Source organism: Diceros bicornis, chromosome 20, assembly GCF_020826845.1.
Source record: "Diceros bicornis minor isolate mBicDic1 chromosome 20, mDicBic1.mat.cur, whole genome shotgun sequence".
Lineage (NCBI taxonomy): Eukaryota > Metazoa > Chordata > Mammalia > Perissodactyla > Rhinocerotidae > Diceros > Diceros bicornis.
Genome location: NC_080759.1, coordinates 6,205,279 through 6,217,438, shown reverse-complemented (window position 1 = coordinate 6,217,438; position 12,160 = coordinate 6,205,279). Strand labels below are relative to the sequence as shown.

The 12,160-nt window shown below is 61.9% G+C and overlaps 1 protein-coding gene across 2 annotated transcripts; it reads right to left on the bottom strand.

Annotated features, from left to right (window-relative positions):
* Nucleotides 1-1,391: 1,391 nt before the first annotated feature.
* TMEM59L (transmembrane protein 59 like) lies at nucleotides 1,392-6,380 on the bottom strand. Of its 2 annotated transcripts, XM_058563465.1 has the most exons (9): nucleotides 6,188-6,380; nucleotides 5,114-5,285; nucleotides 4,942-5,033; nucleotides 4,580-4,795; nucleotides 3,623-3,775; nucleotides 2,922-3,024; nucleotides 2,439-2,556; nucleotides 2,221-2,338; nucleotides 1,392-1,983 (listed from the first exon to the last, which is right to left on the bottom strand). In XM_058563465.1, exons 1-9 carry the CDS (start codon nucleotides 6,347-6,349, stop codon nucleotides 1,855-1,857), a joined length of 1,263 nt encoding a protein of 420 aa, XP_058419448.1. In that variant the 5' UTR covers nucleotides 6,350-6,380; the 3' UTR covers nucleotides 1,392-1,854. The 2 variants fall into 2 exon arrangements, with proteins under 2 accessions (XP_058419448.1, XP_058419449.1); XM_058563466.1 differs by lacking the exon at nucleotides 4,580-4,795 and having other exon boundaries at nucleotides 6,188-6,378.
* Nucleotides 6,381-12,160: the final 5,780 nt, after the last annotated feature.

The following is a 12,160-nucleotide window of genomic DNA, read 5'->3' as shown; positions in this document are numbered from 1 at the left end:
CCCACCAGCTCAAACCAAATAAAATGAGAAACGCAGTTCTTGGGTCACGCTAGCCACATGGCAAGGGCTCTGGAGTACCGTGTGGCTGGGGGTAGTGCACACAGTTTCTGTCATTGCAGAAAGTTCTACTGGGCAGCACTGGCCTGGCCTTGCTTCTTACTTCTGCCCAGGTCTCACTCCTGGCGACGTTCCTAGAAGCTACCCTGAAACCCCATGCGGGGTCCAGAACGACAGCCGGGGGCCCATGTTGCCTGTGCGTTAAACCCAGTTGCTCATGGTATCAGGCGGGGTCTGCTCAGAGCAGACGATCCAGGAGAGGTGCAATACCGAGGCTGTTGTCGAAGGTGCAGTCAGGTTTGGGGGCCTGACGGGTGCACGCAGGGTGCGCGACAGTGGGGGTGTTACCCGGTCCAGGCTGCAGGCTCACAGAGAGGGAGGGGCCGCCTGTGGCCTCGGGTTGGTGAATGCAGGGAGGGACACCAGGAGATAAACACCCCGACTTCTCCCGCTTCTTCCTCCCGCCTCCTGCCCGCGCTCGCCACCAAGCCCCCGCCCCTGGCTGACTCTGTCAGAAGGTGGAGGGCCCAAGTGGATCAACCTCCTGGGACACAGGGCGGGTGAAGGTGGAGGAGCTTATACACAGCCCCCCCGAGCTCCCTCTAACTTGCCTTCCCCCACCCACCCCCTGTCGCCCACAGGCCTCCATCAGCCCCTGGAAACCTCACCCTGTTGACCACCACACCCCTCATCCTGAACTCTCCCCAGGAGATGAGGCCCCCGCCAGCCAGGAACCTCTGGTTGCAGCAACAGAAACAACTCTCGACGACTGAACTACAAGGGGATTGATTGGGAGGCTCTCGAGGGATCTGCAGAGAGGACAGGGAGGACAGAGAGCCAGGGCAGGCTGCCCTGTGCTGCAAGACTCCTCTCCAGCGCCAACTGCACGGTGGGAATGCCAAGGCTGGACCCCTCGGCCAGAGAAGGGGAGAGGGCCCACGGTCAGTGCCCTGAAATTGCTCCCAATGGGGCGGAGCTCCATCGCCAAAAGAAAGGGGGATGGAAGCCAGACGGCCACAAAATTAACAACCATCCTCTTCAAGAGGCGAACTGTCCATTTCACAGGAAAGACACGGTGGGGGAGGGCAGGATGGGGCATTGACCCACCCGGCCAGGCAGGTGGCACAGGCCACTTTTCCAGGGACACCCCTGGTCAGGAGTGAGACGTGGGCTGGGCAGCAGAGGGGCTGTCCCTCCAGGTGGCAGCTGGTTTGCACCCCTTGAGCCACAGGGAGTTCCCGGGGCTTCCCCCATCTCCAAAAGGGCCTGGTGGGCCATGCTCAGGCCACTCCCTCAAGGGCAGACGGAAAGACAAACGGAAGCAGACTGGGTCCAGACGCCTTTTATATACACCGTTTATTCCTCCCAACCCCCCAGCTGCAGCCCCAGCCTCAGCGCTGCCCACCGCCTCCGCTCACGGGGACCTCCTCTCCTAGGCTGGGATCTCCAGAGGTGGGGTGGGGAAAAGCAGGGAGCCCTAGCACAAGGCGGCTTCCCTGAGGCCTCAGCCCCCCAAGAGAGGGGAGAGAGGAGGGAGGAGGAAAGTGGGGCTCAAATACTCAAGACGCTGCACAATAGAAGACAGAAAGAGCACGCTCTGAGGAGGGGGCAGGGAGGAACCAAGGCCAGATCCCCCCTAGCGACCCCAGGACCCAGGGGGGAGGGGCGGGCCTGCAGAGAGGAGGATTTGGGGGTAGGGGAGCCCAAGAGTGGTCGCCCCCTGGCCTGGACTCCTGAGTGCAGGGCAAGGGGGACCCGAGGAGCCCCCGCGCTTGGCAGTGCCCGGCAGCCGGAGGCCTACAGCTTGGTCAGGTCCAGCTTCAGCCTGTAGGGTGGGGGGCTGTCCCCAAAGGCGTGCGATGGGGGAGGGTACAGGGGCCAGTCTGGCACCACGATGAAGCCCTTGTGCTGCTCCAGGGTCAGGGGCTGCAGGGGGAGGGCACGCTCTGAGCCCCGACCCAGGCAAGGCTCCTTCCCACCCCTGGCCTCAGGGCACACCCCGACTCAGGGTGGACGTTGTTGCCCCCACTTCACAGGGCAGTGAAGAAACTTGTCCAGTGTCACACAGCAAATCAGGGCTCCCTGCCTCCATGGGAGAGAGGGCGGACCAGTCCAGGACTAAGGAGCCCCTCTCCTCCCACCCCTCCCCCCGGCCCCGCCCACCTGGAACTTGAGGTGCTGGCCAGGCGCAGTCACCAGGGTAGAGCAGCTCAGCCACAGCATCACCAGCACCGAGAGGAAGAGGCAGCAGGCCAGGATCCAGCGAGGAAGCCCCGAGCGCCTGCGCCGCCCCGCAGGCACACTCAGCGGCCCTAGTGGGGTCAGAGAGACCCTCCCCTCCAGCCCCAGCCCCATCCCACCCCCAGGGTCCTGCCACCCACCGGGACATGCAACTGAGGAAGTCATTGTCCTGCAGCTCAGCAGAATCCACCTTGGCCTTGCCGCTGGTCTTAACTCGGATCTTCGCCTTCCTCACCTTGTCCAAGGGACCTACAGGATCTGAGAGACAGGTCACCTCTCAGTGGCCTCCAGGCTTTCCCCAAGAGCCACAGCAGCCACGGACAGAAGAAAAGAGGCCAGGATCTGGGGCAATGGAGCATAGAGTCTTGGAATAGATCAGAACCCTGGAGACGGGCCGCGGAACCCTGGGAGGATGGCGGAACTCTGGGAGAAGGACCGTGGAACACTGGGAGATGGACCGCGGAACCCTGGGAGAAGGACCACAGAATCCTGGGAGATGGACCAAGGAACTCCAGGAGTTGAGAGAGAGAAATTCCAGTCCTAGAAGGTTCGTTTGCCAGGAGGACTCCTTATGGAAGTGGAGCCACCTGTAGAAGGAGCAGTGGTGTAGGCTCGGGCCTTACCCACATGCACCTCCAAGGCCTCAGGGTGAGATCCCCGCCAGGTCACCTCCACTCGCTGCAGATGGGCCCCCTCATGCCCCAGGCTCTCTACCACAGGCTGGGTCTGCGTCGGGAAGAAGACAGCACAGAGAAGCCCTTTAGAAAGGCACCACCTTGGCCCTGGGAAGCACTTCTCTGTGCCCCTTGCAGGCTCCATCATCCCATGCCCAGCTGGTACCTAGTTCCACTGGGGACAGGGCGAACACCCTCCTGTGGGGCTGTGGGCTGTGATGTCAGGGATGTTGTTCCCTGCTATTGTGGGCCCCTCGATTTGTCTTGATGATCCTCCAGCTCTTGAAGTAGGAACATGATCCAGGCCAAGCCGGTAGAATCACAGGTATTGGCTGAGAGGTGGTCATTTGACCCAGCCAGGGCAAATCAGTAAATCCCGACTTAGAGTTAAAACTCCAGAAAGGCTGTAATCTAGAGCCTTAGGCATCCACCCTGCTATCAGGAGGGAAGTGCTTGCCTGGGAATGAAGCTACCACAAAGGAAAGCAGAGTCAAGGGGTGAAGTGAGACACTGAACCCCTGGATCCAGCTGTGCCTGAAGCTTACCCACCTGTAGACTTTGCATCCCATCAGCCAAGAACCAGTGCTTCCCCCCTTCTTACCCTGACCACCCACCCACCATTCTTGTGTGGTCCCTGCCAAACTCCTCACCTGGAACACCACCACCTTCCCATTGTCAGTCTGCAGGTAGTATGTCCAAGTGGAGGAGACGAAGCCCTGGGCTGAGTTGACAAGGTCATTGCAGAGGGTGGACAACAAGTCCAGAAGCGAGAGGGCCCCGCTTGGAGCTTCCAGGACCTTTCTCTGCCAAGGCGAGGCCCAAGGCACAGAAATGTCACCAAGGTAGGGCATTACTCAATGGGAGGGGAGCCAGGAGAATTCACTGTGATCACAATTTGCTAAGTGATTTGGGGCAAGAGGGCTTCATACAGTGAACGCAGATCTCAGTGCTGCATTTGGCTGGCTGTGTGCCCTTGGGGAAGTGGATTGCCCTCTCTGAGCCCTAAAATGGGGATGAGTCTCTTTCCTCATGGAGTTGCTATGAGATTTCAACTAGACAATAGCACAGCACAAGTACCTAATATGTAGTAGCTGCTATTACTAAAAATGTCACCATCATTGTTATGATTTTGACAGTGTCAGGAGAGAACTTGGAATAAGAAGGAATGACAGTGCAGTGTGCTTCTATGAACAGCGAAAGCCTAGAGGAGGTGGAGGAAAACAGGTGAAGGAGGAAGGGCTTTCTGGGGAATCCCAGCCCATGGGTCTCGGGCTGGGAGCACGGGTCCTGCGGTTTCCCCTGATGCTGCATTGCCTAGATGCACCCATGGACTATGGCAGGCAAGCAGTTATTATTCCTCTCTGCCGGGGGAGGGGGGGCACTGTGTGTGTGTGCTTGGGAGGCGGCTCTGCCCTGAACCTCAGTTCTGAGCCCCCAGATGACAGTGGCCACCTGTTCATCACAAGGAAAGTACCTAGGCCAGCAGCACCTGGCATGCAGTAGGTGCTCAATAAAGTCAGCTCTGGGAACACTGAAGATGAGTGAGGTGAGGGGGGTCACAAGCCCTGGGGGCACTGGCTTTAAATACCACCTCTGCATAGCCCTACCTGTGTGACCTGGGGCAGTTGCTCCATGGGCATGAAATGGGAGTCCCAGGTGCCTCCGGGTGGCATGAGAAATTTGGGGCAGGCTGTGGTCAGGCCTGGACCAGGACAAATGCCTGATAAATGTGGTTGTTTCCTGCCATTTACTCCTTGCAAGGTGGCGGTGGAGGGGGGTGGCAGGGGGAGTACTTCACATGTCACAGAGATGACAGTTGAGGCCTGAAACGTGATATGGCTTGATGGAGGACACCCAGTAGACCTGAGACGGAACGGAGAGCCTAGGAGACTTTGGACATGAGTGTGGATTTGGAGAGGCACAGAGGGGTGGGGGATGGGCCCGGGGCCACAGGCGGGAGGGCGCCCACCTTCTGCTCGGGCTCGGGCTCGGGGCTCAGGCTCCAGCAGCCCTCACTGCAGGCCTGCTGCTCCATCTCCTTCACATAGGCCTCCACGCAGGCTGCGGGGGGCAGGAGGGGGTGATGAGGCGGCCCTTCCCAGGCCTCCTCTCCCTTCCCAACCCACCCAGCCAGCCCCCACCTGCTTCACACTCCGCCTGGGTGGCATTGGGCTTGGAGCTCCTGGCCACAAACCGGCAGATGGAGAAGAGGCGGCAGCCGCGCTCGCAAGCGCTGATCAGCACGGCCTTGTCATCCTCATTCGGGGACTCCGAGGGGTCCTCCTCCTCCTCCTCCTCCTCCTCCAGCTCGGCCTGGGAGTGGGGTACACAGGGCTTAGACCGGGAGGAGGGGTGTTGGGAGGTCAGCACTGGAAGCACTCAGGGGACGAGGTAGAAGATTTGGTTCCCCCTCCAAATCTAGGGAGATTGGGATGAGGTGTGGGGGCTAAGAATGTTAGTGGAGGCTCTTAACTCTGAGGAATGGGGGGGAGAGCGCTTGAGAAGCGCGACGATGCTGGAGGACATTGGGTTTGGGCAATGTTTGGAAAACTGGGAAGGATGGAGGGAAATGCCCCCACAAGGCTCCAGGGAGGAGGGGAGAGATTGAGGGGACTTCTCAGGACTGAGGAAGGAGGGGGAGCTCAGAGGAGGAGGTTTTGTCACCCCTGGGCCTGGCAAAATTGGAATCCCTCTCGGGGTGGGGGCCAGGCTACGAGTGGTCTGTTAGCTATGGGGGGAGGGTGTGGAGGAAGATGTGGAAGCCGCTTGGGTAGAGGAGGAGGAGGGGACTGTCAGGCCTGAGGAAGGGGAAGGTTGGGCACCCAGAGGGTCCTTGTGCAGCAGAGTGCAGCCAGATCCCGCGTGAGGTGACATCACGCCCCACCCTTGGGATCTCCCCCACCCCGCATTCACCGGAGGAACCCGCAACCACAAACCCTACCTCATCGGAGGGACTCCCAGCCCCTCCTCCGAGAGAGGAACACCCTCATCCCCATCGGAGGCACCCTCGACCGCTGCGGTCGCCCCCATCGAAGGGACCCCAGCCCTTCTCCCACAGGAGGGAGCCATCCCATGAAAGAAACCCCCCTCATTTCTGACCCCTTCCCCCTGCGTGGAACCCCTGTCTCCCGCTCCCAACGGAGGGGCCCATATCCCCCGCCCCTCCCCCATCGGCGAGATCACTGGTCCTCCGGCTGGCGCCGCATGCGCTTCACCTGCGAGGGCTGCGGACCAGGGTAGCGGTCGCGGCACCGCAGCTGGCAGCTCTGCGTGTCCCCGAGCTGCGGGGCGAAGGGGTCTCGGGCGGGCGGCGCGGGAGTGGCGGGTAGAGGCTGCAGCAGCAGCAGCAGGAGCGGCATCAACGCGACCAAAGCCATGGCCAGGCCGGGCGCGAGGGGCGCGGGGGACGCCGGCTCCTGGCGGGCGCAGAGGATGCGGCGGCGGCGGCGGGGACCGGGTCGCTGACGTCACCCGAGCGAGGCAGCCTGGGAACGGGGGGGCGGGAGATGCGGAGAACAGGCGGGGCAGCAGCGCTGCGGCACCGTCGAGGTGCGGGCGGGGCGGGGCAGGTGGATTGTGACCGCGGCCGTCTGTTCCATCTGAGCGGTGCCGTGGCACGTCTCTCTTATCCACGGGAGAAGGGATCTCAGCAAGAGCTAGGGGCCAAAAGGAAACAAATAGGGTGACGCGATGTCGGGGTCTATTCGCCAGGGGGACCAGGGAGGGCCTCTAGGAGGAGGTGATGTTTGAGCTGACCAAGCGGGGAGGGCAATCGAGGCAGAGGGAACAGCGAGGACTCTGAGGCGGAGAGGAACTTGTTGGAAGAGGAGGTAGGAGGGCGGTAGGGCTGGAGCCCAGCCAGAGAGTGGAGATGGAGGGTCGTGAGGGTCACAGGGCTGGGTCAGCAAAGGCCTTGGGAAGGTCTGTGGTATTATCTCCTTTGATACCCAAGTCAGAGGGGCGGTAACTTGTGCGCAGTTCGCTTCCTTCAGGAAGCCCTCCCGGCCTCTCCAGGGCTCCCCCAGCCTCATCTCCCTCTGGCCCAGCCGTGATCCACAGACCTGGGGGATCTGGCCCCTGCTCCCCAAGACTGGGGTCCCCTTGACCCGGGGCTGAGTGGGAGGGGACACAGAGGTGCAGATAGGGGCAAGGGGGGTGCTGCTAAAAAATTTCTCCTCGTGGGAAAACTTAGGCAACAGGGACACTTCTGGCTTCCAAAACTGCCGCACTCCAAGGTGACAGACTGTAGCCCCTTGAATCTCCAGTTAGGAAGTCCCCCTAGCCTCCTCTCCGTCAGGCATGGGAGTGGGGGCGCCCCTCTAAACCTGAGTTCCCTGCAAAGATGACTCCCCTCTCGCTGGCGTGCCTGGCGCAGGTGCCTGCCAAGGCGGCGCCGCGGCCCGCGCATCTTCCATCTACGCTCCGCCCCCGCAGATGGGGCGGCAGCCACGCGGGGTCGCCGGGTCAGAGGGCGCCGCAGGTTCCGGCCGAGGAGGAGGGGGCCCGGGGGGGGGCCTGGCGCACCCCCTTCCCGGGCCGGCTGCCGTGCTTTCATCTCCGCGGCCTCGGCCGGCCCCCACGTGGCTTAATCAGGCGCGGCTGTGCCTGGCGGACCCTGAACATCTGGATCCCGGCGCGGCCCCTCCCCCGCCCCTCCCCTCCCCTCCCCTCCCGGGCTAGGCGGTGGAGAGCCTGTGGCGAGGGTCTGCAGCCCGCCGTTTGCGAGAGTGCGAGGGAATCCCGCGTCTAACCCACCGCGCGCCAGGCCTGCGCCTTGAGAAACAGCCATTGGTTATGACCAGTACTGTCCCCCATTTCACAGGTGGGAAACTTAGGCCCCCTCGGCAGAGCCAGGATTCAAGCCCACGCATGTCAATTCCGGAGCCCCGCGCGCTTAAGCCTTCCACAATTACTGTCCTTCACTCATTCCAAACAAAACACTTCCCAGGTGTTTTCTTGCGACAGCCCTATAAGGAAGTACTGGTAGGGCTGTCCAATTTACAGGTGAGGAAACTGAGGCTCAGAGTGGCAAAGAGGGTCGGCCCGGGTGACAAGCGAGAGAAGCATAGAGAGGCGGGCAGACTCCTGCCAAGGCTGGAGGTGGGGGCGTCGGTCATAAGAGGAATCGCTTAAAGCGCAACAAGAAGGAAGGACACCCCACGCCCTTTTGCAGAAGGGGAAACTGAGGTTGGAGGGGTTGGGCCGCTGGCCTAGGTCGCTGGAGAGAAGGAGTGAGAGGGTTTCACTGCGGCCCACCCACCCCCCTTTCCGCTCCTCGAGGCCGCTAGGGGCGGGAGCGGAAGGAGGACTTGACCCCGGCCCCCCAGGTGAGCCCCCACGCCCCTCCTACAGTTCCCGAGGGAGCAGGTCCAGGTGAGGGGCGGGAGGGCCGGCGGGCGGCCGGGGTCGGGTTTCAGGAAATCCGCCGACATTCCTTCGGGGCTTAAGAGGGAAAGTTGACTCGGCGCCGCCCCTTGCCCCCCCTCCACTTCCTACCCCCCGGGGCGGCCCGGACTGGGGCGGCAGGCGGGGGGCGCTGCGGCCGGCCTGGGCGTGAATCAGCGGCGGGCCAGGCGTCCGGGAAGCGGCGGCCGAGGTCAGGGCGGGCATCGGACAAGCGCCCTTTGTCCCTTGCTGCCCTCACCACGCGACCCCAGTGACCCCCACCCCCCAGCCGAGTACATGCTGGGGAGGAGGCACAGCACCCTGGCGCCGGCGCTTGCTGACAGTGAGGGGGAGGGGAAAGGGGCACAGATGTCAACCCACCCCCCCAACACCCCACACACCCCGCAGCGGGCCCCTCCTGGGACCCAGACATTGGAGATTCCTTAGGGTGCAGAGGGGCAAGGGAACCCAGGTCTCCGTGGCCCAGTGCAACTGACCCTGACCTGGACCTAGGCAGCTCAGCACCCCTGAGGCCCACCTTCAATGCCTATGGGATCTGAATTTTTAAAGTACAGAATGCACAAAGCTTGGGACCCAGACATCCCAGCTCCCCAGGCTTAGCCTCCAGGGTGGAAAAGGTAAAGCCTCACCTTCTCCCCCACACAGGTCCTGAACCTGGATTCTGCTGCTTCAACCCCATGTACGGGGCCAGACCCTCGCTGGCCCTGATTTCTAGGAACACTGGCCTGGAGCACAACGCAGCTCATCCCACCCTGAGGGGCTGTGAGCTCAGGGTCTCAGCATGCTTAAGGCAGCTCTGTGCCCTCCTCACTCCCACTGACTCTGGGTCCCTATGGGCCCCTGAAGGTGCTGTTACCACTGCCTCCTCCGGTGCCCCCTCGGTGCCCTTGCATTACGCAGGGAGCTGGGGCTGGAGGGTCTCCCACCAACCTAGTCCTTAGGTGCAGAGGGAGAAAGACTAAGGAAGAGCCGCTCCCCGGCCCAGGTGGGCCCCCTCCATCTGCTCCTCAGTACATTCCCAGCCGCCTTTAAGGACTTGGGTCAATATTTGCCAGAAGTTCCGTCAACGCTGGTTCCCCTTCCTGCACAAAGAGGTGGTGCGACTGGGGAGGAAGGGGTTAAGCCACTGGGAGCACCAAGGGCAGGTAAGGGTGCACTTTGGGGTCAAATCTGTTTCTTTAAAGCCAAAGGTATGGGGTAAAGGTCACTGAGAGGGCAGAGGGCATGCTCTAGGGTGGGGCTGGGCAGGATTGGGAATCCAAAGGATCCGTACCCTTCTATGGATAAGGACCAGAGAGGGGTGGCTACTGGCTTGGGTCACACACTATGTCTGGGGAGTGTGCCTCGCTGGGACTCCAGGCAGCACAATTCGCTGGGACTGTTTTCTTGGAGGGACTGAGAATTCTCCATCCTTTCCTTTTGCAAATGTTCATTGAACTCTTCTCCTGCGGCCCTGACTGGGCCCAGTATGGGGTCCTAATGGCTCTCCGAGTGCTTGCAGTCTAAAGAAAATAAGTCGCAAGAGAAAGATGATGTTCGAGGAGCTGTGTTACAAAGACAATTTAAAAAGGTGAAGGGGATAGAGGGTGCATGGGAAGGGTGGGGGGCTCTCTGAGAAGGTGACAGTGACCTGTGACCTGATGGAAGAGAAAGTGCTAACTGGGGGAAGATTTGAGGGCACCGTGTACCTGCAGAGGGAACAGCAGATATGCAAAGACCCTGCGGTAGTAACCAGCCTGGTGTGTTTGGGGAAAGGGGGCTCACAGCTGGAGCAGAGTGAGAGAGAGGAGGGGGAGGAGGAGGGAAGAGGAGGGGAGAGGGTGGTGGAGCACACAAGACCTGCTTTGCTTCTTTTACAAGCTCCCTCTGCCCACTGTGTAGACGGGGCAGGAGTGCCGCCGGGGAACCCCGGGAGGAGGCTGGCAGCCTCCCAGAGGGAGGTGGTGGGGCCTGGACCCAGATGGGGCGGGGAGAAGGGGTCAAAATCTCCGAATGGGGATGTGTTTTGGAATCAGAGCCAACAGAATTTGCTGATGGATTGGACTTGGGGGATGAGCGAAGGAGAGAGTTGTCACGTGCACCTCCAGGTTGTGGGCCTGAGCACCTGGGTGGATGGGGGAGCCTTTTCCCGAGACTGGAGAATGACTCAGGGAGGAGCAGAGAATGGGGGGGAAATATCAAGATTTTGCTCCAGAAGCCTGAAGTCCTCCAGGATGGAGTCAGCCTTTACAAGGCAGGGGTGGTGGGGGAGGGGTGGCGCCTATCTTGGAAACACTTCTATCGAAGAACTGCCACCTCCACTTTACCCTCTGGACCACCTGGCAGGTGGGACTATGGCCCCATTTTTTCAGAGGTGACAAACTGAGGCCTGGGGACCACCTCTGCTCCCACGAACATAACCCCACTGCGTGGAGCTGTGCTAAGCGCTTAGATTGTGGAGGCTTCTGCTGCATTGCATCTTCCCACAGAAGCCCTCAGGCTGGCTCGGCTGTGCTGAGGAGGAAACTGAGGCGAGAGGCCTGGTCGGCCCCAGTGAAGGTGTGCAGGTGTGCAGCCGGGCCAGGGCTTCACTCTCCCCTCACAAAGCATCCCTAGTTCAGACGGGGGGAGGTGCGCAGAGCCCCCAGGATCCCATCCTCCAATCCTCTTTTCTGACAATCTGGGGCTGAGCTGGGGACCCAAGTAGCACGGGTGGAGGGCAGCCTTGAGCAAACAAGGTGGGGACTCCTGAGCCCCCCTCAGTCACTTTCCCCCTTTGGCTGGTTAGGGATACGGAGGGAGGGGCAGGTCTCTAAGGGAAGCCCTGGAAAGGGGAGTTAGAGCCCTTCCCCTCAAGGCACGCGGCTGGGGGCAGGGCTGCGACTCAGACTGCCGGGCAGAAGGCGCCCCGGCACTCTCATTCCAGGCCCCCTCCCCGCGGCCTTGGAGGCCAGGCGTCCTTTTCTCGTGGGCGCCCGAATCGGGTGGAGACCGAGAGGAGGGAGATGAAGCGCCCGGGCCGGGAGGGGTCCCGAAACCCAAGCAGTGGCCAAAAATAATAACACGGAGAAGGATCCCTGCGCAAGAAAAGGAAGATAAACTATGCGTCGCTCGCGGCAGCCGGCGTTACCTGGAGTCGGCGGGCGGCGGCCGCCGGAGCGATTACTCACTGCGTGGCGCACCCCACCCGCGGGCCGCTGAGCGGATTTTTCCGTGGGGGGGTGTCAATGAGTCCAGAGGAGGGGCCTCCTTACCGTTCTCCTCCTGAGAATCCCTCCTGCCCCGCGTACGGGACCCGCGCAGGCCCCCGTCCCCGCTCCCACGGGGGCTCATCTCTCTCAGTCGGCCCACGCGGGAGCTCCTTTCTGAGGCCCCCGGGAGCCCCCGAAGAACCTCAGCCCCGTCCCGCTTGAGGAGGACAGCTGAGGCAGGGCGAGGGCCGGGGGACTCCGTGCCTTCCAGCTTTTTCTCCGTCTTTCCCTCCAGCAAAGCCTAGGGCTGAGGCTGCGCGCGGAGGACCGAGGAGAGGCGGGATGAAGTGGGAGGGGGGAGCTGGACTGAGACCGGTGGGACCCGCGCTGCGAGGGCGCGGGGCGGGAGGGGGGCGACTTTCTGTCCCTGGGGAGAAAGGGGGGCTGGAGATGGGAGCAGGCGGGGCTCAGGGACCGTTCAGTGTGTGTGTGGGGCGGGGCCAGAGCTGGGGTGGGGGCCGAGACAGAGGATTTGGCGGGGAGGAGCGGGCCAGGGCTGGGGGCCGCAGGGAACACTGAAGGGGCACAGGGCGGAGAGCAGGGTGCAGGGAA

Excerpts from the sequence above, each read along its gene's own strand:
- TMEM59L (XM_058563465.1), bottom strand. The coding sequence starts at position 6,349 with ATGGCTTTGGTCGCGTTGATGCCGCTCCTGCTGCTGCTGCTGCAGCCT. Across the intron at positions 5,286-6,187 it reads CTGGTCCGCAGCCCTCGCAG|GCCGAGCTGGAGGAGGAGGA; the intron begins GTGAAGCGCATG and ends CCCCACTCCCAG. Across the intron at positions 4,796-4,941 it reads AGCCCGAGCCCGAGCAGAAG|GCCTCAACTGTCATCTCTGT; the intron begins GTGGGCGCCCTC and ends ATCACGTTTCAG.